At 54.2% G+C, this 24,485-nt stretch overlaps 4 protein-coding genes and 1 long non-coding RNA gene across 10 annotated transcripts in view; 2 read left to right on the top strand and 3 right to left on the bottom strand.

Annotated features, from left to right (window-relative positions):
* Positions 1-948: 948 nt before the first annotated feature.
* On the bottom strand, positions 949-17,488 carry LOC102056321 (feather keratin Cos1-1/Cos1-3/Cos2-1). Of its 6 annotated transcripts, none has more exons than XM_055697731.1 (4): positions 17,219-17,488; positions 15,791-15,879; positions 2,098-2,410; positions 949-1,721 (listed from the first exon to the last, which is right to left on the bottom strand). In XM_055697731.1, exons 3-4 carry the CDS (start codon positions 2,164-2,166, stop codon positions 1,395-1,397), a joined length of 396 nt encoding a protein of 131 aa, XP_055553706.1. In that variant the 5' UTR covers positions 2,167-2,410; positions 15,791-15,879; positions 17,219-17,488; the 3' UTR covers positions 949-1,394. The 6 variants fall into 6 exon arrangements, 2 of the variants coding, with proteins under 2 accessions (XP_055553706.1, XP_027662342.2); XM_027806541.2 differs by lacking the exons at positions 949-1,721; positions 2,098-2,410 and adding exons at positions 12,360-13,150; positions 13,527-13,734; XR_008730025.1 differs by lacking the exons at positions 949-1,721; positions 2,098-2,410 and adding an exon at positions 13,157-13,849 and having other exon boundaries at positions 14,356-15,879.
* Positions 4,204-6,088, bottom strand: LOC102058896 (olfactory receptor 6F1). The gene is given in 3 exon segments (XM_005440068.3): positions 4,204-5,165; positions 5,745-5,815; positions 5,925-6,088. Coding segments are annotated over 3 exon segments (1,074 nt in total). The 5' UTR covers positions 5,966-6,088.
* Positions 8,168-11,202, bottom strand: LOC129734360 (uncharacterized). Its single transcript, XM_055697484.1, has 3 exons — positions 11,005-11,202; positions 9,112-9,213; positions 8,168-8,778 (listed from the first exon to the last, which is right to left on the bottom strand). Exons 1-3 carry the CDS (start codon positions 11,200-11,202, stop codon positions 8,452-8,454), a joined length of 627 nt encoding a protein of 208 aa, XP_055553459.1. The 3' UTR covers positions 8,168-8,451.
* LOC106631241 (T cell receptor alpha chain MC.7.G5-like) overlaps positions 16,835-24,485 on the top strand; it is a 27,884-nt gene continuing 20,233 nt past the window's right edge. The window contains exons 1-3 of the mRNA XM_055697734.1: positions 16,835-16,935; positions 17,411-17,712; positions 20,679-20,694. Coding sequence (XP_055553709.1) covers positions 16,884-16,935; positions 17,411-17,712; positions 20,679-20,694 — 370 coding nt within the window. The 5' untranslated portion in view covers positions 16,835-16,883. The remainder of the gene's footprint in view (positions 16,936-17,410; positions 17,713-20,678; positions 20,695-24,485) is intronic.
* LOC129734411 (uncharacterized) overlaps positions 22,990-24,485 on the top strand; it is a 2,413-nt gene continuing 917 nt past the window's right edge. The window contains exon 1 of the long non-coding RNA XR_008730028.1: positions 22,990-23,334. This is a non-coding gene — a long non-coding RNA (uncharacterized LOC129734411). The remainder of the gene's footprint in view (positions 23,335-24,485) is intronic.

Here is a 24,485-nt window from a genome sequence, read left to right as displayed (position 1 = left end):
CACTCTGACATTCGGGCACAGCTCGGGGATCCTGCTGAGTGCAGAGTCAAATCCTACTGCCATGTCTCTGCAGAGCTGGGGGCATCTCCTCTCACGCAGCACCTTTCTAGAGCAGAGGCCACTTGTGGGACTGTAGAGTTTCTGGGCCTGAAGAAAGCTGCTCCTTGCTAGGAGGAAAAAAGGCACCAAAGAGCACCCATGTGTGGTTGGTCACCAGTCAGTGTCATAAGGCTGTTTTCACCCAAGGGGGAGCTGGGTTCACCAGGACAGGGGACTCTAGCACAAGGCCTGCTGCAGCTGGTAGCTACGCTAACTTGTGAGCTCCTCAGCCCTACACACGTGGGCTACAGAAGGGCTGTGGCAGACACTGTGCTGAAGGGTGACAGGGCTGCATGGGGAAGTTGTCCCTGCTGCCCAAGTGCAGGCAGGCTGACCATGGCCCCTAGATCAGGTGATGGAGGGAAGGAGCAGGTGCAGTAGGGAGTGTGGGCCATCCCCAAGGCTATTCACCCTTTCCCAGTTCCTGCCACCCTTTGGCAACTTCTTCTTCTGAGCCTCCTTGCCCAGCAGAGCTACCTCCAAAACAAGAGAAGCACTCTTCCCCAAGGCTTTACTGACATCCCCAGGACCTCCCACGTGCCCACAGTTCTTCTCTGGAGGACAGCAGTTGTCAGGAGTTCTCTTATTCACCAGTTCCAAGGAGATATTTCTGAGAAGAGCCACAGCAAGGAAGGAGTGATAGCTGTTGGCTGAAGATTAACTAGGCTCCTCTTTGTCAGCTTCAAGAGGCAGTGCCTGAAAGAGGACTCGTTGCATTCTGTTCCACCATCCAATGCCTCTAGGAGTGATGAAGGGTCCCCCTGTGCCCCCACCTGTTTCCCCTTCAAAGCAATGTCCCTCCCTCGGCAGTCAATGTGCGGATGAAAGACAACCAAAAGGACACAGACACAGTTGCAGAAAACTTTTAATGAGTCTAAAGAGGGAAAGGAGATCTGTCCAAGTGGAGACCACCAGTGCAGGGAGGAGCAGAAGCAGCCAAGAATCTGTTTGCCTTTTCCTGCAGCAGAGTTCCCACAGCGTATCCGTTGGCCAGCATGGCAAAGGGAGACAAGCTGGCAGGTCACTCCAGGCTGCTTTCTGGGGTCCTCACAGCAGGCTTTGAGGGCAGCACAAGACAAGAAAGAAGAGAGAGAAAAAGTCCAAGTGGAAGAGAGGAAAGGTAGACATTGGCCATGTTTTCAGAGAGCCCAGGGTGACACATTTCAGGCTGCCCTTGCAGGACAAGCCTGAGATGATCAGCTGCTCTTAAAACAATGGCACAAAGTTTGATCCTTTGTCCAGCATCGTGTTTCTGGGTTCCTGGGAGTCCTTATCCAAGGCCGTTGCCAGCACCTTTAGCAGGGGCGACATCTGCTGCCGCAGTAGCGGCTGGTGATGCAGGAGAGGTCAAAGCCCCCGGAGTTGATGGGCACTCCCTCACAGCTGAGGATGCTGCCAACGGCAGCGGAGGTGGAGGAGCCCACAACGGTGTTCTGCGGGAAGGAGCTGAGGATGGGGCCGGGCAGGGTCACCACCACTGGAGAAGGCTCGATGACAACGACAGAGTCCTGGCACTGCCTGCAACAGGGCTCGTTGCAGCTGTTGGCCAGCGGGGTCGGGCCGCAGGGCTGGCAGGGCATGCACGGGTTGCAGCAGGACATGGCTTGGGGCTGGAGGTGCACCTGGGAGAGAGGGCAGGGAGGAAGCAAAACATGGGGATGCATGAGGAGCAGCCTGTCACCAAACCATGGGGGAGCCAAAGAACATGCAGGGCCGGAGGAGGAGGCTGTGCAGCGATGTATGAGGGTTCCTTGGCCTCATCCTGCCAGGGCCCAAAAAGAGCCACCAGGACCTATGTGGCTACTGCCTAATCCCTGTGACCAGAAGCCACTTCAGGACAGTCCTAGCCTCCCTCCATGCCTAACCTTCTCCCCACTTCCCTCCCCATGACAAGCAGCCCCTAGACCTGGCACAGAACAAAGTCGGCACCAGCTGAGAGGTCCGCTGAGGTGAGAGCTTTGAGAGACAGCAGAGAAGGAGAAGGGGCTTGAGACTCACCTGACTCCCAGGGAGAAGGAGGCAAGAGAAGTGGATGAGGGAGCGAGGAGCTGGGCTGGCTTTTATCATGGACCTTCAGTGCCCCAGGCTGCCAGAGGCATCCCTTGTGGAGGTGATTATTTTCTGACAAGCTCATCTTGAATGCAAAGCATCCCAGCTAATGCTGGGGGCCGTGTCCTGGCTTCCGGAATTGCTGCCTTTCCATTTCCTGGGCACATTCCCCGGTCAAGGCATCTTTGGCGTGACAGGATGAGAGACCCCAGCATTTCCCGTGCAAAACATGCCAGCGTGGGCAGGGGACTCATCTCACGTGCTGGAGGAGTCTGGTAAAGGTCAATGATGTCAGCCTGCGTCACTGCTTTGGGGCTTTTTGTGGCCCTGCTGGCAAGAAGTGTCTCAGTTCCTGTGTTTGACCCTATCCTGCCTACCACTGCTCCCAGTAAAATTCTGCTTGCCTGTTTTTCCTCCTTTTCTGCACCAGGGAGAGGGTTTGGGCACGTCTGGGGCGTTTTCCTTCACCTGAGTGCTCTAGTCTTGCTGTGGTCATCCCCAGATGTCCATGGCAGAGTCCACGATTGGTTGTGTTCCTGTACGTGTTCTTTTGTTATGTGCACTCGTGTGCAGCTGGGTCTGTGTGAATGCACGTGGGTGCAGAAATGTCTGCGTGATTCCATGTTGATGTGCATGAGTGTGTGTGTCTCCCTCCTCAGGAGGGATTGCTCTGCTCACAGCAGCAGCATTCTCCACTGCTCTGTCAATGAGCTCCACAGAGTAGCCAGAGTCAGGAGGACGCTGACTGCACATGAACCATAACAGAACAAACCTGGCAGAGAATTGTCCCCAGCACAGGCACTGAAATGCTTTCTCCAGCCTCAGTGAGCTGTCCCAGACATTTTCCCAAATGCCACCGAGAAAGAGAGCACAGCTGACAAGGGTGGGCATCAGCCTGACCTTGGGCACTGGTGCCTGGGCCAAATTCAGGTGCACACAAGAGAGCCACCTCCAGAAGCACCACTGCTTCCAGAAGGGAGGAGTAGATGTTCAGTCCAGACTCAGTCATCCCATTTGGAGAGCTCTACACCCAGGTGAAATCAACCCCACACTGCTCACAAAGGTGTGTCTGCCATGTGGATGCATCTTCCCTATGAAATGGTCACATGGACTCCCTTCACTGTCAGTGCACAGCAAGAAGAGTTTGGAGAATGATTCAGCTATTCTGAAATGAAAGTCATATGAAGGCAGAAAGCAAGTGCCCTTTGGAAGTGCTAATGTCCTCCCGGCGTGTGTGCAGAGAGACTTGTGACCCAGCCAGCCTTGCACAGCTCTGCAGTTTGGGGACTTTGCCAGCCCCATTAGAGTGTTTCCACAACAAAGCCCGAAATGGGTGGAACTATGGACTGTTGAAAATTGATGTGGGGTTTTAGATGTGGAAATACCCTGACACATCTAGCATGAAGCACAGCAATTTGCGTATTTTTAATAAAAAATTAAAAAGTTCTTTCAGAGACTGGATAGAGGAAAGAAGGGGAATGTAAATTTTATTGATGGTCTTATGCTAGAAATAATGACTATAGGCAGAGATATCAGACATTGTCAAATTTTATCATGAGCCAGAGTAGGATTCAATGAAACAGCCACAAGAGTGGGGCATAGATACACCCAGAAAATATCAAACTAAACAGAAAAATACAAACCTATTTCCTAAAGCAATGAGGCAGCTGCTGGGACTTCTTTAGGGGATTCAGATGAATCCCTGAAAAAATGGAGCACATAGCAAACTGCAATACAAACCTGTGGGAGGATCACTCCTCCAGTGTTCTATCAGAGGAGTGTTTCTGGATGGGGTTTGTGACCTTTTGCAAGCGCTGGTCTTTAGAGCACTGGGAGGCATTCAAGGTTTACCCAGGAATGAACAGGGGGAGATGGAAGCATTAGCCTTGAGGCTCAGCCCAGCCTAAGATGAGCTTACTGGGGAACTGGTGGCTTCTCACTGCCTGAGTTGCCCAGGTGCACTTACACTTTGGTGAGGAACTTCTGCAGGGCAGAAGTCGTGGGAGGGAGAGGGTGAATCTCTTTGCTCCCACTGAAGCCTGTTGAAAAGCCACTTCATTTCTTCTGGAAAGCCCGACCCAGAGCTTGCTTCACTTCTTTGTTCCTGAGTGTGTAAATGAAGGGGTTCAACAAAGGGGTTACAACTGTGTTGAAAGTATTCACGAGTTTGTTCAGATCCAGGGATTTCTGGGCTGATGGCTTGACGTACAGGAACATGGTGGAGCCATACCAGATCATGACGACACTGAGATGGGCAGAGCAAGTGGAAAAGGCCTTTTTCCGGCCATGGGCTGAGTGGATCCTCAGGATGGAGGAGATGATGTATATGTAGGAGACCAGGGTGACCACACAGGAGGCCACCACAACAATTAAGGAGACAAGGAAGGTTGCCAGCTCCACGGGCCATGTGTCACTGCAGGAGAGGGCAAGGCAGGAATCTATATCACAGAGGAAATGATTGATGACATTTGGCCCACAGAATGTCAGCCTGGATGTCAGAAAGGCCAGCACTGAGATGGCCAGAAAGCCTCCCAGCCAGGAGCTGAGTGCCAGCCGAGTAGAGAGGACGCTGTTCATGAGGGAGCTGTATCTCAAGGGGTAGCATATGGCTAAATAGCGATCATATGCCATCACAGACAGGAGAAAACACTCAGTGGAGCCTAGAGAGAGAAGAAACAACAGCTGGAGGATGCAAGCACTGAAGGAGATAGTCTGGCTACTCCCCAGCATGACTCCTATGGCTTTGGGAACAGCACCCGTAGTGTACCAGATCTCCAGAAAGGAGAGATTACAGAGGAAAAAGTACATTGGGGTATGGAGGTTACTGTTCATCCAGATGAGGGCTATGATGGATGCATTGCCTATTACTGTCAGGCAGTACATCAGTGCAAATGCCACCACAAGGGAGATCCGGGAATGCCACATGCCCGGGAAGCCAAGAAGGATGAATTCTTCCACACCTGTTCCGTTTGCAGTGGGCCTTGACGTGTTGAGGTTCATCTGCAAAGACAAATTTTCTGTGAGCATTTGCATGCCTGTGCTATCCTTCAGGTGCTACTGGTAGCGAAACAAAGCCATCATCCCTGAAAAAGCAGTCAGTGCAGAGCACGGGAAAACAGCATCTACTCTAAGTTAAAACTGCCAGGGAAATCCTTCCCCCAGAAACACCTTTGGGCAACGGGTCTGACCCTGAAGGTCAGGGTTCGCCAAATGAACCTGGATAATTGTTTATCCATGCCTCAGTGGCTTAAGACAAAGTCCTCTGAGCTGAATCCCATCCTCTAGGATGGTAGCTCTGCTGAGAAGGCAGCTGAACTGAGGGGTTTTATCTATGCCCTCCCTGCAAACAAGGGAGGATTCTTGATCAGTTATTTAGGGGAGAACTGATCTCATCCTCAGGTAGGTATCTAAGACAGATGGAGTTGAACCATCACCCAAAGGATTCCTTTCTCTCCTTTCTTCCTCCTCAGGAACTTACATCCCAGAAATCTCATGTGGCTAAAGAGCAGAGAAATCCCCCTTAATCTGGCTCTCCTTAAGTGTGCAAGGCACTGGAAGTCTAAGCTGTATGACTTAGGCAGGCTTCACTCACCAGCTCAGCCATGGAAATGATCCAAACAACATGTCTTCATGGACCATCCTTCAGATGAAGCCATGGTCCCCTTGGCTGAGGGAGAGCATTGGGAAGAGGTTGATTTATTTGGGGGAGCTCTGAATGCCGTGATGTCAAAGGAATGTCCACCTGTGCATGGACAGGTCTCACCTTGCCAACTCACTTCAAGCTGCATGCAACTGCCTGGGGTTGCTTCCTCTCCATCCACCTTGTAGGTACTGACAGCTTGTGCTGCTGATCTTCTTCTCCCCTTCACAGCCATCACTGCACTTCCACGAGGAGCTCTGTGTGCACACACAGTGGAAAGCCTCTGCAGTTTGTTTCCATCTAGTGAGAGCATACATCAGAGAGTCACCAGCATCATTAGCATAGGAACATCCCCACACCCACCTCATTAACACACTGAAGCTCAAACTGGCTAGACCTGGGAGACGGTTTGCTGTTTTCCTTCTGTGGCCCACAGGGAGTTTGACCTCTGGGGGATCTTAGGGGCTTGTGGAGATGGATAATGCTCCCTCTTCACACAGGCCAATTAAAGGCCAGCAGTGCAATTCTCTGGAGTGGCTCTCGGGCAGGGTGTTTGCCTCCTGCCCGCAGCTGTGGTATGTGAGTCTTGTCAGTAACTCGGTGATCTCTTGTGTACCCATTTGCTGATGCACAGGAGATGTCTGAAACAGCCATGTCCTGAAAGACTGGAAATGTCAAGTATTTGGTGCTGAACAGTAACAGGGGCTTGAAACCCCCAGGGTGAGAGATAACTAAAGGCGACTATGGGACACATGAATACTGAGAGAGTAAGTTCCAGGGATTCACCTACCTCGTTGCAGAGCCTCTAACTGCTGTTAAAGCCTAAGTCTTCAGTCCTCATTGAACTGATCTAAGTAAAGATCTAAGCGCAAAGTCAGAGCGGAGATGAGGAGGGGGGAATTGATCTCCCTTCCCTCCAAAGCAGGTGTCTCTGGGTGAGCTCCACTGATCATCAGTGGAGAGAAACAGGCACTGTCAAAACTCGGCTCTCTCCTGGCTCACACCATGCCCTGGCTATGCATTCCTCCTGCATTTCTGCATTGCCAGAGCTTCCTTTTCCCTCTCTTGATCTCAGAGCCTTCTGAGAGGACAGGGAATCAGGAGCAGGATGAAACACCTTTGCAGCAGTTCCCAGGTTCCTCACACTGTTGGCAGTGTTCTGGAGCCAGCTCTGAAGGGCCAGGCACCACAGGTGTTCCCCACAAACCCCAGGCAATGCAGCAGTGGAGACCAGAGACCTGGGTGAAAGCACAACTCTCCTCTGGTGTTAACGTTGTGGGAAGTAATTGGCATTATTTTGCTGTGGCATCCACACTGATCTGAGGTCCCCTATCCCAGCCAACACTAGGACAAATGACAAGACACTACCAAAGAGAAAGACACCTTCCAGGCCACCTGCACCTACCAGACTGCTAACTTTTATGGCGTGTTCTAGTACCAGGAAAAGAAAGGCCAAGCCCCACGGCATGTGTTCTGTCAGGCAGTAGCTGGCCCCAAGATCTCAATGGGGGAGCAGTCCACCATGCAGAAGCAGGCAGCATGCCCACCAGGAGAAGAGCTGGCCTGCGGGAAGCTGCTTCATGCCTGGGGGAAGGCCAGGGGCCACAGGGCACAGACCACTGACTCTGTGAGTCACCATAGCCCTGCCCATCTGTGTATCTGCTGTGCTGTGCTGGGAACTATTTGTGGGACAGAGGGTATATAGGTGACCTGCCCTTGCTATCCTTGCCCTTGGATGCAGGCCATGCCCCATCATTATTGGGGCAGGTGGGAGGATAAGGAGGAGAAGGTCTTGGACTCTAGTAAATGCTTTTTCTTACTCTATCCCCACTCCTGCATCCTTTGCAGTAATCTTCTCACTGAGTTTCTTCTCTCAACACAAAGCTACTCAGACTATGAGGAACTCCATTCTTCACAGACTTCTGAGCTGCTGACCGCTCATGTGCTCCAGCAGCATCAGGATCCTCACTGAGGGACAGCAGTGGCTGGGCTCCCCATCTGCAGGACGTGCTCTGAGGCCAAGGGGCTGTGTCTGAGCAGAGATGCCATAACACAGACCCTGATTGCCAATGGCTTTCAAGAAGCTGACTATGTCTTCCTCAGCTCCAAGAAACAGTGACTGAGCATCAAGGGACTCGTTGTCCTGTCCCACCCTCCCCTTCCTCTGGGAATGGTGAATGATCTGCTTGTGTCCCCACCTTATCCTCCACCACCCAAGGAAATGCTTTTCTTCCTCAGCAGCTCGAGACAATGACACCCAGAAAGGATTACACTGAGGCAGAGGCTGCGATGCAGAAAGCTTTAATGACTCTGAAGCAGGAAATGAGTTCCCTTGTAGAGGAGGCTGCTGGTGGTGGGAGATCACCGGCAGCTGCCAGAAGTTTGTGCCCGTCACCCATGGTGGAGATCCCACAGAGCAGCCATCTGCCTGCCCCACAGATGGAGAGGGCTTAGCAGATCCCCCCAGTTGTCTCTGGGAGACTTACAGCCCAGACACACAGAAGACAGGAGATGGGAGAGAGTCAAGCAGGGAAAGCAGACTTTGGCCATGTTTCAGAGACCCCAGCTCATGCTCAGCATCTCTGAAGTCAAGGGCCAGGAGCTCTGTCCTCAGTCTAGGTCTGGATTCCTGGGGGTCCTTGTCCGGGTTGTCACCAGTGGCTTTAGCAGGGGCGACATCTGCTGCCGCAGTAGCGGCTGGTGATGCAGGAGAGGTCAAAGCCCCCGGAGTTGATGGGCACTCCCTCAGAGCTGAGGATGCTGCCAACGGCAGCGGAGGTGGAGGAGCCCACAACGGTGTTCTGCGGGAAGGAGCTGAGGATGGGGCCAGGCAGGGTCACCACCACGGGGGAGGGCTCGATGACGACGGTGGAGTTCTGGCACTGCCTGACACAGGGCTCGTTGCAGCTGTTGGCCAGCGGGGTCGGGCCGCAGGGCCGGCAGGGCATGCACGGGTTGCAGCAGGACATGGCTTGGGGCTGGAGGTGCACCTGGAGGGAGGAAGCAGAGCACAGGGACAGGTGAGGAGCAGTCTGCCACGAGTCCATCACCCCACTGTGAGCTCTTCAAAGACAGCTGCTGAGCTGCGGGGTAGAAACTGAGCAGAGGAGTTTCATGGCCTCATCCAGACACAGTTCGGCAAAGTACCACCATGCCCAGCCGAGCTGCTGCCTATCTCTTCAAGTAACAGCTCCCTCAGCCAAGCGCTAGGCCTTTGCCCTTCTCCCCCTCCCATGACAAGCAGCATCACAACCCAGCATCAGGTGGAGGATCACGCATCTGCGTGGCCACAGAAGGACATGGCGAAAGCGCTTCGGACTCACCTGGTTCCCAAGGAGAACGAGGAGAGAGCAGTGGATGAGAGAGCGAGCAGCTGCGCTGGCTTTTATACTGGCCCTGACCTGCCCCAGGCCCACAGGTGGCTTCTGCGGAAGTGGCAATTTTCAAAGCTGCTCATGAGGTGAACGGAAAACATCCCAGCTAACAACATGGGCTGGGTGGCTGTTGTCCTGGATGCTGCCTTCTCATTTCCTGGCTAATTCCCTCACAGAGGCTTCCTCTGGGTGCGGGGACTGGGAGGTCCCAGGTGTCCAGGGCAGGAACGTGTTGGCATCAGGGTGCAGTGCACCCGAGTGTTGCTGGCCTGGGGCACGCTGGTGGGGTTGCCTCGGGCTGCGTTGACAGGAAGGGGCCCAGCTGCTCCCAGCCCTATAATCCTTGGCTGGTGACCCAAGGGCTTCCCTGCCTGAGGATGTGCCATGTCATTCTCTTTCCCTCTCTTCCTCTGTCCCACCCTACTTGCCCCAGTGCTCATTTGTGGTCATCTTCCCAGCCATCTGGGCTGCAGTGGTGGATTTCATTCTCTTCCTCCTCAAGCTTTCCATATGCCTTTTAAATATCTCAAAGGAGGAAAGCCCAGAAGCTCTCTGGGCAATGACAGTCCTTGGTCCCCTTCACCAGTTTAAAAAAGAGTTTGCTGATATTTAAGACTGAGCTTTCTGTGTTTCAGCCTGTGCCCATTGCCTGTGGTCCTGTCGCTGGGAGTTTCTAAGACGGGACTGGCTATTTTCTTTGCACTATGTATTGATTTTGCATGGCAAGGTTTTGGTAATACGGGGAGCCACAGGGGAGACTTCTGTGAGAAGCTGCTAGAAGTTTCCCCCATGTCCAACAGAGCCAATGCCAGCCGGCTCCAAGACGGATCCACCACTGACCACGCTGAGCCCATCAGCGATGGTGGTTGTGCCTCTGCGATAGCTTATTTAAGAAGGGATAAAAAAACCTACTCCTGTGGAACAGCCACCAGAGGACAGGAGTGAGAACATGTGAGAGAAAGAACCCTGCAGACACCAAGGTCAGTGAAGAAAGGGAAGGAGGAGGTGCTTCAGGTGCCAGATCAGAGATTCCCTGGCAGCCTGTGATGAAGACCATGGTGCGGCAGGCTGTCCCCCTCAGCCCATGTAGGTTAATGGTGGAGCAGATACCCACCCACAGCCCGTGGAGGACCCCATGCTGGAACAGGGGGATACCCGAAGGATGCTGTGTCCCCATGGAAAGCCCATGCTGGAGCAAGCCCCTGGTAGGACCTGTGACCCCGCAAAGAGAAGCCCACCCTGGAGTGGGTTTGCTGGCAAGGGACCCACACTGAAGCAGTCTGTTCCCAGAGGATGGAACCCCATGGAAGGGATTCAAGCTGGAACATTTAGTGAAGAACTTATGTTGGAGAAGTTCATGGAGGAATGTCTCCCATGGGAGGGACTCCATGCTGTAGCAAGGGAAGGTCATGAGAGGAAGGAGCAGCAGAGGCAATGTGTGATGAGCTGACCACAATCCTCACTGCCCAGCACTCTGTGCTGCTCAAGGAGGCGAGGAGGTATAGAACATCGGGAGTGAAGTTGAGCTTGGGAAGAAGGGAAGGGTGGGGGGAAGGTGTTTTAAGATTTGGTATTATTTCTCATTATCCTACCCTGACTGGATTGGCAACAAATTAAATTAATTTCCCCAAGTCGAGTCTGTTTTGACTGTGGCAGTAATTGCTGAGTGATCTCCCTGTCCTCATCTTGATCCACAAGTCTTTCATTATATTTTCTCTCCTCCGTCCAGCTGAAGAGGGGTAGTGACAGAGTGGCTTGGTGGGCACCTGGCGTTCAGCCAGGGTCAACCCACCACACCCTCCCTTCAGGTATTTATATAAGTTGGTAAGATCCCCCCTGAGCCCTCTCTTTGGTGTTGAACAGTCCCAGCTCTCTCAGCCTTTCCTCACAGGAGAGATGCTCTAGTTCATTCATCATCCTTGTGCCCCTTCTTCGGATTCTTTCCAGTAGTTCCATAGCTCCCTTGTACTGGGGAGGATAGAACCGGAACCAGTACTCCAGGAGTGGCCTCATCAGTGCTGAGTAGAGAGGAACCATCATGTTCCTCAACTTTCTGGCAACACTCCTCCCAGGGCAGCCCAGAACACCACTGGCTTTCTTTGAGGCAAGGGGACATTGCTGGCCCATTGTCAAGTTGGGGCCCAGCAGGACAACCCAGGTCATTCTCTGCAAATCTGCTTTACAGCTGGACAGTGCTCAGTACATACTGGTGCATGGGGTTGCTCCTCCCCTGGTGCAGGACTTTGGCTCCTCTGAGCCCATTTTGCCAGCCTGTTGAGGTCCCTCTGAATGGCAGCAAGATCCTCTGCTCTGCATGGGGCTTTTTGTAAAGCAGGGATAGACTATGTGAAAAAAATTTATCTGGTGCCTGGAAATTAGCTCAAGCAGCTACAGGTCCTGCCATTACCCAGAGAAACCATGAGGGCTGATGTGGTCCACTCTGTGGATGCTGAAATAGGGTACATTCTCCAGAAACCAGGTTTGATGGCCTATGAGATAGCTAGGGTCTATACAGCTCTGGAGTCCACCATGCACAAAAGACATGGTCCTGTTGGAGTAGGTGCGGAGGAGGCCACAAAAATGATCAGAAAGGTGGAACCTTTCCTATGAGGAAAGGCGGAGAGAGGTGGCATTGTTCAGCCTGGAGAAGAAAAGACTCTGGGGAGACCTTATTGTAGCCTTTCAGTACTTAAAGGGGGCTTTCAAGAAAGATGGGGACAAACTTTTCAGCAGGACCTGTTGCAATAAGACAAGGGGTAACATTTTTAAGCTAGAAGAGGATAGATTCAGACTAGCTATCAGGAAGAGATTTTTTAAATAAGGCCAGTGAAACGCTGGCACAGGTTGCCCAGGAAGGTGGCGGATGCTTCATCCCTGGAAACATTCAAGGTCTGCTTGGACAGGGCACTGAGCAACCTCATCTATTGAAGATGCCCTTGCTCATTACAGGGGGGTTGGACTAGATGACGTTTAAAGGTCCTTTCCAACGCAAACTATTCTATGATTCCATGACTTGATGAATCCTTTGCTTCAAGAGGCAGTGCCTGAAAGAGGACTCGTTGCATTCTGTTCCACCATCCAATGCCTCTAGGAGTGATGAAGGGTCCCCCTGTGCCCCCACCTGTTTCCCCTTCAAAGCAATGTCCCTCCCTCGGCAGTCAATGTGCGGATGAAAGACAACCAAAAGGACACAGACACAGTTGCAGAAAACTTTTAATGAGTCTAAAGAGGGAAAGGAGATCTGTCCAAGTGGAGACCACCAGTGCAGGGAGGAGCAGAAGCAGCCAAGAATCTGTTTGCCTTTTCCTGCAGCAGAGTTCCCACAGCGTATCCGTTGGCCAGCATGGCAAAGGGAGACAAGCTGGCAGGTCACTCCAGGCTGCTTTCTGGGGTCCTCACAGCAGGCTTTGAGGGCAGCACAAGACAAGAAAGAAGAGAGAGAAAAAGTCCAAGTGGAAGAGAGGAAAGGTAGACATTGGCCATGTTTTCAGAGAGCCCAGGGTGACACATTTCAGGCTGCCCTTGCAGGACAAGCCTGAGCTGATCAGCTGCTCTTAAAACAATGGCACAAAGTTTGATCCTTTGTCCAGCATCGTGTTTCTGGGTTCCTGGGGGTCCTTATCCAAGGCCGTTGCCAGCACCTTTAGCAGGGGCGACACCTGCTGCCGCAGTAGCGGCTGGTGATGCAGGAGAGGTCAAAGCCCCCGGAGTTGATGGGCACTCCCTCACAGCTGAGGATGCTGCCAACGGCAGCGGAGGTGGAGGAGCCCACGGCGGTGTTCTGCGGGAAGGAGCTGAGGATGGGGCCGGGCAGGGTCACCACCACGGCGGAGGGCTGGATGACGATGGTGGAGCTCTGGCACTGCCTGCAACAGGGCTCATTGCAGCTGCTGGCCAGCGGGGTCGGGCCGCAGGGCTGGCAGGGCTGGCAGGGCTGGCAGGGCTGGCACTGGTCACAGCAGGACATGGCTTGGGGCTGGAGGTGCACCTGGGAGAGAGGGCAGGGAGGAAGCAAAACATGGGGATGCATGAGGAGCAGCCTGTCACCAAACCATGGGGGAGCCAAAGAACATGCAGGGCCGGAGGAGGAGGCTGTGCAGCGATGTATGAGGGTTCCTTGGCCTCATCCTGCCAGGGCCCAAAAAGAGCCACCAGGACCTATGTGGCTACTGCCTAACCCCTGTGACCAGAAGCCACTTCAGGACAGTCCTAGCCTCCCTCCATGCCTAACCTTCTCCCCACTTCCCTCCCCATGACAAGCAGCCCCTAGACCTGGCACAGAACAAAGTCGGCACCAGCTGAGAGGTCCGCTGAGGTGAGAGCTTTGAGAGACAGCAGAGAAGGAGAAGGGGCTTGAGACTCACCTGACTCCCAGGGAGAAGGAGGCAAGAGAAGTGGATGAGGGAGCGAGGAGCTGGGCTGGCTTTTATCATGGACCTTCAGTGCCCCAGGCTGCCAGAGGCATCCCTTGTGGAGGTGATTATTTTCTGACAAGCTCATCTTGAATGCAAAGCATCCCAGCTAATGCTGGGGGCCGTGTCCTGGCTTCCGGAATTGCTGCCTTTCCATTTCCTGGGCACATTCCCCGCTCAAGGCATCTTTGGCGTGACAGGATGAGAGACCCCAGCATTTCTCGTGCAAAACATGCCAGCGTGGGCAGGGGACTCATCTCACGTGCTGGAGGAGTCTGGTAAAGGTCAATGATGTCAGCCTGCGTCACTGCTTTGGGGCTTTTTGTGGCCCTGCTGGCAAGAAGTGTCTCAGTTCCTGTGTTTGACCATACCCCACCTAACACCGCTCCCAGTAAAATTCTGCTTGCCTGTTTTGCCTGCCCATGTTTTACACCAGGGAGGGGGACAGGGGAAGATGTGCAGGCTGCTTTTCAGAAGAAAAGGCCAGATAGCAAATAACATAATAAAATGGCTGTTTTAGTAAGATAGAATAAAAAGACAAATAAAGCTAACGAGTAAACCTTTCGTCCCTTCAGATGCTGGGAACCCTGTGTTCATGCAGCATCACATGGACCCAGGTAGACTTTGCCAAGGCACACTGCACAGATCCCTCCCATGGAGATCTTCAGATTCCTCCCCCCCGCATGCCATGGTGTCTTTTATTTTACTTAACAAATAAAAAAAAAAAAATCCTGTATCTTCTCCTTACACACTGGAAGGTTATTTCTGCCATGACACTCACCAGGGTGCAGCACATGATGGCACTGGGCACTCCAGCAGATTCCCTTGCAGCAGTTACTCATGCTGGTGTACAGGCTCCTCAAACCTTTAGTGCAAGGTCCAATAGAGCAGATAGGTCTTTCCTAAGAACACTGACTCCTTGAATACTATGCTTTCTTCACAGCCTCTGATACAACTCCCCTCTGTGCAATACCATGATCACATGTAGGACCTTGTCCTTCCCTGCAATGCTCCCCCCAAATCCCCGCTGGTGTCCCCAGGGTGTCCCTAATTGAGTGCAAAGTTGCTCATGTTTATGCATGTGTTCTCTTATCTGCACTGGTCTGCATGCTGGATTTGTGCAAGGGGCCCAGGGGATGGTGGTCAGCAACATAAAACCAAGCTGGAGGCCAGTGACTAGTGGTGTGTTCCACGGATCAGTACTGGGTCCTGCTGAACCTCTTTGTTAATAATCTGAATGATGGAACAGATTGTACCCTCAGCAGGTTTCTAGACAACACCAAACTGGGAGGAGTGGCTGATATACCAGTATAGAGGAATGAAGGCAGTGGGCTGATTACATTGATAACATGCAGCTGTGGCCTTGCCGCAAAGGCAGTGGGTTATTGTCATGGACGATGTGCAGCTGCAGCTCATCCTGCTAAGTGGTTAAATAGCCCTGAGGCGTGTGGGAGAGAGGCTGGTTGGAGGAGGAGCAGGGAGGAGCTGGATGTAGCCGAGAGAAGCAGCAGTGTGGCCTGGCCTCTGGAGGATGGAGACACAGCATGGACAGTAGGATGTGACCCATGGTAAAGCCTTGTTGCAGCTTGCTAGTTTTGCTCGTGCTGTGACAATTGGTGTCCCATGTGAGGAAAACTGATTTGGACTCAAATTGCAACATACCAGAGGGTCTGGCCACCATCCAGGGGGACCTCACCAGGTTGGAGAAATAGGCTGATTGGAACCTCATGGAGTTCAAGAAGGAAAAGTAAAAAATTCCTGCCCCTGGGGAATAATAACTCCATGTACCAGGGCAGCCTGGGGTCACCCAGCTAGAAAGCAGCTTTGCAGAAAAAAAAAAAACTAATGGTCTGGTAGACACCATGTTGGCCATGAGCCAGCAATGTGCCACTGTGTCAAGGAAGTCCAATGGTATCCTCGGCTGCCTTAGACAAAGTATTGCCAAGAGGTCAAGAGAGGTGATTGCTCCCCTGGATTCAGCACTGATGGGCCACAGCTGGAGTTGGCATCCTCTCCCATATCTACTTTACGACCAAAGTGGTGACAAAAGGTTTCAGTAAGAGGATGGTAGGGTGAGTGGAACATTGGCTGGACTACCAGGCTCAAAGAGTTGTGAGTAGTGGTGCAAAGCCCAGTAGGCAGACAATAGTGGGGTCTCTCAGGGATCAGCAGTAGGATGAATGAATTTCCATGAATGCCAGAAGTAGGAAGGATACTTTCCACAAGTTTGAGGATGATGTTCAATCACAGGGAACAGATGGTACATCTGTAGAGCCAGATTGTTCCCAGCAGCAGCAGGAACTACCTGTTCAAAGGAAAGAGAAGACTGACTAGCCGTGGAAGTGCTCTGCAACAGGCGGAGTGGCAATGAACAGCTGCTGGAACATGGGGAGTTCTCCTTCAGCCACAGGCTAAAAGAAAATCTGAGAACTGGCATGGCTGTCCCTGGCAGCTTCTGCAATCTCCATCAGAGCAGCCTGATCTAAGGGGAACTGTTCCAAGCAGGGGCTGATCTCGATGACCTTGGGAGCCCATTCTGCCCAGCACCGTGATCCCCCAACACTGCTGCTCACCCCGACCCCTGCACGGGCGCTTTGTCCCCACACCGCCTTTGCCTCTGCACAGCTCTTGGGGCTGGGGTGCAGGGAGGCTGCGGGGCTCCTCGCTGCCGCCCGCAGGGATCCGAGGCCGCCGGTTCCAGCCCCTGAGCTGGGAGACAGCGCTGGGAAGCTGCTCCATCCCCTGGATCAAGGTGCTGCTGCTGGCGCTGCGCAGGCGGCTTCTGGCTCAGCCCTGGGCGGCGCTGGCGGGGGGGTCGGGGGGAGCGGGGCGGCCGGAGCGGGGAGCCGGGGCCGGCGGGGGGGGGGGGTTGGGGGGAGCGGGGCGGCCGGAGCGGGGAGCCGGGGCCGGCGGGGGGGGGGGTCGGGGGGCGCGGGGCGGCCGGAGCGGGGAGCCGGGGCCGGCGGGGGGGGGGGGGGGCGTGGCGGCCGGAGCGGGGAGGCGGGGGGGGCGGGGCGGCCGGAGCGGGGAGCCGGGGCCGGCGGGGGGGGGGGGCGGGGAGAGCGGGGCGGCCGGAGCGGGGAGCCGGGGCCGGCGGGGGGGGGGGGCGGGGCGGCCGGAGCGGGGAGCCGGGGGGGGCGGGGCGGCCGGAGCGGGGAGCCGGGGGGGGCGGGGGGGGCGGGGCGGCCGGAGCGGGGAGCCGGAGCGGGGAGCCGGGGGGGGCGGGGGGGGGCGTGGCGGCCGGAGCGGGGAGGCGGGGGGGGCGGGGCGGCCGGAGCGGGGAGCCGGGGCCGGCGGCGGAGCGGCGGGATGCGGCGGGGCCGGGGCTGGTGGCTGACGGCGCTGGCCGCCGTGCTCCTGGGTGCGCGGGTCTGGCGGGGGTCGGGGCTGAGCGGGGGTGGCCCCCGCAGGTCCCTGGAGGCTGCTGTGCGCTCTGGCTTCTTCCCGGAGCGCTGCCCCCCCGAGCCGCCCTCCCGTCCGTCCCTCCCTCTGCCACCGTCCCGCGTTCCCTCAGGAAACATGGCGCTGGCCGCTGCGCAGCCCCCGCTGCCTCCGTCCCCCCGTGTCTCCCCGTGCAGCGCCTGCAGTCACTGCTTCCCCTCTGCCTTCCTCCCCCTCGTCCCGCTGGTTTCCCCACTGACCACCTTCCACCCGCCGTCCGCGCACTCCTCTCTCCACCGACTGTTAACGGACGCTTCTGCCAATGCACAGGCCGACACCCTCTGGAAACCTCTCCTCTCCGGATGCTCCTGACTGGGTTTTGTTCGGGGAAACAGCGGGCAGGGCTGGGCACAAAGCCGGTTTTGAGGATTCTCCCTTCTTTTTCTCCTCGGCAGTGGCCGCGGCCAGAGCCCAGGTGCACCAGAAGCCGTCGGCGGAGACCACCGAGGGGACCAGCATCAGCCTCAGCTGCTCACACCCCAGTATAAAATCTTACGACTTCATCTACTGGTACCGCCAGCTCCCGGGCCAAAGCCCCACGTACATCGCGAGCGGTAGCGAAGGGACCTCACTGGTGCAGGACCCTCCGGGGCGGCTCTCGGTGGCGGCAGACCGGCGGTCCAGCTCCCTGTGGCTGACCCGGCCCCAGCTCCGGGACGCGGCGGTGTACTACTGCGCCGTGGGAGAGACACGGGGAGCGGGGCCGGGGCTGCGGCCGGGCACGAACCGCCGGGGGGGCGGACCGGGCGGCTGGGGCGGGGGGCAGGTCCAGCCAGGCCCGCCAGGGGGCGCTGCCGCTCCGCCCGCCACCGGCCCCGGCCCCTTGGCACCGCGTGCACAGCCGGCCGTGCAGCCTCAGAGGATGCCCAAGCGCCTCCTGCCTTGGAGGGCTGTGAGAAGCCCAGCTGCGCCCTGGCTGCCACGCTGACAGCCTTCCCCTTGGCCCTTGCAAACCTGCACACTGGAAGGGTCACAGTTTGGTGCCTTTCCTTGCTCTGAGCACTTTTAACAATTTCTTCTCCTTCTGGCAGTGTGTGCACACCTGACTCGGAAGAATCTCTTCTTCATCCCCTCCCATCAGGTATCTGCACTCATAGCCAAGGTCCTCCCGAGCCTTCTCTTCCCCGGGATGAACACTGCCATCCCCTCAGCCAGTCCCCATAGGAAAGATGCGCCATTTTCCTGGGCTTGCTCCAATAGATTGTGCTGGGGAGCCCAGAACTGGACCCAGCACTCCAGAGGTGGCCTCACCAGCACTGACTAAAAAGGAAGGATCAGGTCCCTTTTCCTGCTGGCAACTCACGTCCTACTGCAGCCCAGGATGCTGTTGGCCTTCCTTGACACAAGGGTGCATTGCCAGATCAGACTCAGGAACACCCCTGAGATGCTGAAGCAGAGGGCGACACGGCAGTGAGTGTTCAGGAGAAGTATCCCAGACGCTTGTCCAACTCTTACTCTTTCTTCAGCGTCCACCAATGACCAGTGTTAGAGGAGGGGGCTCTTGGTAGGAGACGTGACTGCTTCTGTGGCTTTCCCTCCTGGCCAAAGAAGCCAAAGGAGCAAAAATGTCTTCCTAGCTCTGCATCTGGGGATTAGCAAAAGCCTCCACAGGTGAGCAAGACCCATCAGCCAGACACTGGACAAGATTCTCTGTTGAACCCCTTGAGCTATCCCCCCTGCTTTTCACATATCCCTTCTCCAGCTCTGGGGACTCACCAGTGCCTGGCTGAGAGGAGTCCCCACATCCCTGAGACCCTGTGAGTTCTCTGCCTGATAGAAAGATGCTGGTGGCTACAGTTCTGGGATTGAAAAGCAAATTGCTGGCCCTGGAGAGGGGAGGCTGTGGGGGAAGCTGACAAAAGCAGCCGTGGTGACAGGCCAATGTGGTCTAACTACTGGAGTGATGTCACCTCAGTAGGCCATGACACAGAGGCTGTTGGCAGCAAGGCCTTCTGAGGTGACAAAGACATTTTCAGGTCTTTTGGAAGAGAGGGAGTGGGGAATATGTCCAAAGGTGACATGGGCCAGAGGGAAAGAGGAGACAAAGGGAGTGAGGCATCTGGAGAAAAGTGTCTCTGTGAGGTACAAGGAAGATGGATGAGAAGCCCATTCCCACCTGGATGGGTAAGAAAGGTATCACTCAGATCCCACCTGGAGGTGGAATTCGTGCTGGACTGCATGTACGTAAAGACATCAGAGAGGTCTTGTAGGAAATATAGTACATCTGGAAGAGCAAAGAATAAATATTTTGGAATATTGGAAACATGAACTGGCTCTTTCCAGAATTACATTTCACGTGTCCTGAGTGTGGTTTTACAACCACATTGCATCAAAACCGCTCATTTGCCTATCTTTCCCTTTTCCTTCATGTTTGTAATATCTTGGGTGTCCTGGAACATGAATGTCATGGCTTAGCACTGCTGCAGGTGTTGCAGGGAGACACTCCACACACTGAGCTCAACATGGGGTTTGCCCCCAGAGCCCGTACCCAAAAGACTCACTTTCTCTGGGGACAGGAGCCTTTCAGCATCTTCAGGGACTTGCACACCTCAGCAAGTTCATCAGAGGCCACTGTAAGGGCCTGTTAGTCTAATCTCAGTGCCTGGGAAAGTTATGGAGAAGATCATACTGGCTGCTGCTGAAAGGTATTTAGAGACCAACGCAATCACCAGGCACAGCCAACATGGCTCCATAAAGGGAAAGTCCTGCCTAACTAATTTGATACCCTTCTGTGATAAGGTCACCTACCTAGTGGATGAAGGGAAGGTGATGGCTGCAGTTTTTCTGGCTTTTAGTAAGGCTTTTAATAGTGCTCTCACAGCATCCTGGTGGACAAGTTGACCGACAGGGAGATGAGCAGGTATGTGGTGCACCGGGTGAAGAACTGGCTGAACGGCAGGGCTTGACGGGTTGTAGTGAATGGGGCTACATCTGGCTGGCAACCGGCTGCCAGCGGTGTTCCTCAGGGCTCACATTCCAGGGCCAATCCTGTTTAGTATTTGTATTGATGATCTGGATAGAGGACTTGAATGCACCGTTAGCCAGTTTGCTGATGATACCGGACTGGAAGCTGCTGTTGAGCATCTCGAGAGACAAGAGGCCTTGCAGGGGTCTCTGGATAAATAGGAGCACTGGACAGTTAGTAATGGTAAGAAATTTAACAAGTTCAAATGCTGCACTCTGCACCTGGGATGGAGTAACACCAGACACAGGTATAAATTGGGAGAGGAGTGTCTAGAGAGCAGTCACACAGAAAGGATGTTGATTATTTGAATGCCCCCAGAGGAAGGCAGCAAGGCTGGTTAAAAGGCAGTAAGGTATGCCCTGTGAGGAGTGGGTGAGCGCCGGGTTTGTCTGGTTTGGAGAAAAGGAGGCTGAGGGGCAACCTCATTGCTCTCTACGGCTCCCTGAGGAGGGGGAGTAGAGAGGGAGGTGCTGAGCTCTTCTCCTGGGTTCCAGGGAGAGGGCACATGGCAATGGTTCAGAGCTGCATCAGGGGAGGTTCAGATGATATTCAGAAGCATTTCTTTGCAGAGTGGTCAAACACTGGAACAGGCTTCCTGGAGAGGCAGTCGATGCCCTGTGCCTGTCAGTGGTTACGAGGCTTTTGGACAATGCCTTTAGCACCATGCTTCAATTTTTGTTCAGCCCTGCAGTGGTCAGGCAGTTGGACTAGGTGGTCACTGCAGGTCCCTTCCTTCCAGCTGTAACGTTCTGTTCTGTTCTACTCTGCTGCATTCTATTCTATTCTATCCCTCACCTAGCCCAGAGGTTGTCCTTACCTTAGTACTAGGGGGAGACACTGCCTGCTTCCCCATGGCACCTGGGGTCTGGGGCTCTTCAAGCTGCTGAATCCCAGACAAAATCTCCCTTTCACCTGCTTTACGCTGCACAGCTGGCTCACTTGCAACTGCTCGCCAACTGACAAATGCCAACTGCTTGCTGTCTGTTATGCCTGAGAGTATTTTGTGGTGTTACAGTTCCTGGCAAATGCTGTATCAGGAAATACCCTTTTATGAAATCTGTGAAGAACTTCAGTTTTGCTCTTCTGCTCATTACAGGGCTTTTGGTAAAGCAGCGATGAACTGTATGAAAAAAAATTATCTGGTGCCTGTAACTTAGCTCGGACAAGTATGGGTGCTGCCCTTACCTGGTGCAGTCTACTCTTCGGATGCTGAAATGAGGGGCATTCTCTAGAAACCCAGTCTGGTGGCCTATGAGAGAGCTAAGAGGTACATGGCCACTCTTCAAAAGTACTTGGCACAGCAGAAGCAGAGCAACCAGAAAAGTGGAAAAGTAACTCCTGCTTTCCCAGAAGAAAACAAGACAGAGGTGTAAAAGCCCCTGGAGACTCTTGAGGACTCCAGCCATGTTGTTCAGAAAGGGCCTGATAATGTGCATCCATGGTATTGGAGAAATATGGAAGTGTTCCGAGGTAAACTAGGGCAGCACAAACATATTTTTTCTTGGGAAAAACATCCCCAAGGCTATTTACCCATTCCCAGTTTCTGCCACTCTTTGACAACTTTTTCTGAGCCTCCTTGCCCAGCACAGCTCCCCCCAAAGAAGCAGACCACTCTTGCTTGTAACTAGGGTTACATCCTAGAGTAACTAGGATGAAAGGTCCCCCTGTGCCCCTACCTGATTCCCTTCACATGCAATGGCTTTCTTCACCAGTCAACATGCAGATGAAAGACCACCTAAAGGGCACAGACACAGTTGCAGGAATTTTTTAATGAGTTTAAAGAAGGAAATGAGGTCACTCCAAGTGGAGGCCCTCAGTCTGAGGAGGAACAGGAACAGCCAAGAATTTCACTTTTCCTATCAACCAGCCCCACAAGAGGAGACAGGCTGGCAGGTCATTCCAGGCTGCTTTCTCAGGGCACAAGACAAGAAAGAAGAGAGAGAAAAAGTCCAAGTGGAAGAGAGGAAAGGTAGACGTTGGCCATGTTTTCAGAGAGCCCAGGGTGACACATTTCAGGCTGCCCTTGCAGGACAAGCCTGAGATGATCAGCTGCTCTTAAAACAATGGCACAAAGTTTGATCCTTTGTCCAGCATCGTGTTTCTGGGTTCCTGGGAGTCCTTATCCAAGGCCGTTGCCAGCACCTTTAGCAGGGGCGACACCTGCTGCCGCAGTAGCGGCTGGTGATGCAGGAGAGGTCAAAGCCCCCGGAGTTGATGGGCACTCCCTCACAGCTGAGGATGCTGCCAACGGCAGCGGAGGTGGAGGAGCCCACGGCGGTGTTCTGCGGGAAGGAGCTGAGGATGGGGCCGGGCAGGGTCACCACCACTGGAGAAGGCTGGATGACGATGGTGGAGCTCTGGCACTGCCTGCAACAGGGCTCATTGCAGCTGCTGGCCAGCGGGGTCGGGCCGCAGGGCTGGCAGGGCTGGCAGGGCTGGCAGGGCTGGCACTGGTCACAGCAGGACATGTCTTGGGGCTGGAGGTGCACCTGGGAGAGAGGGCAGGGAGGAAGCAAAACATGGGGATGCATGAGGAGCAGCCTGTCACCAAACCATGGGGGAGCCAAAGAACATGCAGGGCCGGAGGAGGAGGCTGTGCAGCGATGTATGAGGGTTCCTTGGCCTCATCCTGCCAGGGCCCAAAAAGAGCCACCAGGACCTATGTGGCTACTGCCTAACCCCTGTGACCAGAAGCCACTTCAGGACAGTCCTAGCCTCCCTCCATGCCTAACCTTCTCCCCACTTCCCTCCCCATGACAAGCAGCCCCTAGACCTGGCACAGAACAAAGTCGGCACCAGCTGAGAGGTCCGCTGAGGTGAGAGCTTTGAGAGACAGCAGAGAAGGAGAAGGGGCTTGAGACTCACCTGACTCCCAGGGAGAAGTGGAGGCAAGAGAAGTGGATGAGGGAGCGAGGAGCTGGGCTGGCTTTTATCATGGACCTTCAGTGCCCCAGGCTGCCAGAGGCATCCCTTGTGGAGGTGATTATTTTCTGACAAGCTCATCTTGAATGCAAAGCATCCCAGCTAATGCTGGGGGCCGTGTCCTGGCTTCCGGAATTGCTGCCTTTCCATTTCCTGGGCACATTCCCCAGTCAAGGCATCTTTGGCGTGACAGGATGAGAGACCCCAGCATTTCCCGTGCAAAACATGCCAGCGTGGGCAGGGGACTCATCTCACGTGCTGGAGGAGTCTGGTAAGGGACACCCAAGAAAGACTAAACAGCTCTCTTAGGCAACGCACAGAGCTTGGAACGCATCCTAGGGTGTTCAAGGAACCAACTGGACAGGCCCTGCTCATTTCCTGGAATGACGATGGAGCAAATACTCTCAGAAGCCATTCCTAAACTGATAAAAGGTAAGAATGTGACTGGGAAGAGCTCACATGGGTTTATTGAGGGCAAAGCATGCTCACCAACCTCATTGCTTTCTGTGAGAAGGTGTCTGGCACTGTGGGGAAGGAGAGGGGCACTGGCTGGGGTCCACCTTGACTTTAGCAAGACCTTTGGCATACCCTCATAGGTGCACACACAAAGAACCGTGTACACACAGAGGTACTCACATTCCAAGGCAGGCACACACACAAATATGTGTGCTGGTGGCAAATTTTTATTGTACCCCTTGAGGCTAATTAGATGCATGCTTTTCCTACATATATGTAGACCAGTCACACACATTCGTGCTCTCTTGCGTGAAGGCATGTGTAAATGCTAAAACACATACACGCCTGTGGATACAGTTGCCTACGCACACACACAGACAACATTTGTGCACACCCATGTTTGCATGTGCATTACCACAAGCACACACATATGCATGCGAACACACCCAGGAACACAGCCAAAAGAATTTGTACATGAGCATGATGGTGTTTACACACCACTGAGACCCAGGACTCCCAACACCAGCTCTCAGCCCCTCCAGACCACTCTAGGCAAGTCCTTCAGACCCTACAGCAAGGAATCAGTTAATGGCCAGCTCCCTCAGCTTTAGTGAAATCAAAGGTTTGGCAGTGGTTTACTCAGCTGTTTTCACATAGGGCAAACAACAGCAGAGTGGAGGTTTTCATGGCCCTTCCAGACATTCAGCCTCTCCATGTCTCAAGTCTATGTGTGAAGGATAATATAAAAGCTGGAGAACAGCCCCATTGCTGCAGCCCCCCAGAGAATTCCCATATTACAAGGGAATTCTTATTGCAAGAAAAAATATCCCTCAGTGTCAGAAGCTCCCAACTGACCTTGGTGATCTCCTCAAGGGACTGGGACCAGCCCCTGCCCTTGCAAAGGGAGCGGTGCCACAGTGAACGCTCATGTGGCAGCGGAAAGGTGTATGTCTGGGACAAGCCAGACTCCCCTTGGGCTACAGACACTGAGACTGGGCCATCAGAAGTGAGGCAGCAGTGAACCTGTCTCGAGACTCACTTCAAGGTAGACACCCTCTCTTCTAAAGGCAAAGAAATGCAGGAGCAACACTAATTTACAGAGCAGCTGACAAAATGCTTTGGCTACC

Source organism: Falco cherrug, chromosome 20 (genome assembly GCF_023634085.1).
Source record: "Falco cherrug isolate bFalChe1 chromosome 20, bFalChe1.pri, whole genome shotgun sequence".
In the NCBI taxonomy this organism is placed as follows: domain Eukaryota; kingdom Metazoa; phylum Chordata; class Aves; order Falconiformes; family Falconidae; genus Falco; species Falco cherrug.
Note: the sequence above shows the minus strand (reverse complement) of the source record. Positions and strands in the feature narration are given on the sequence as shown.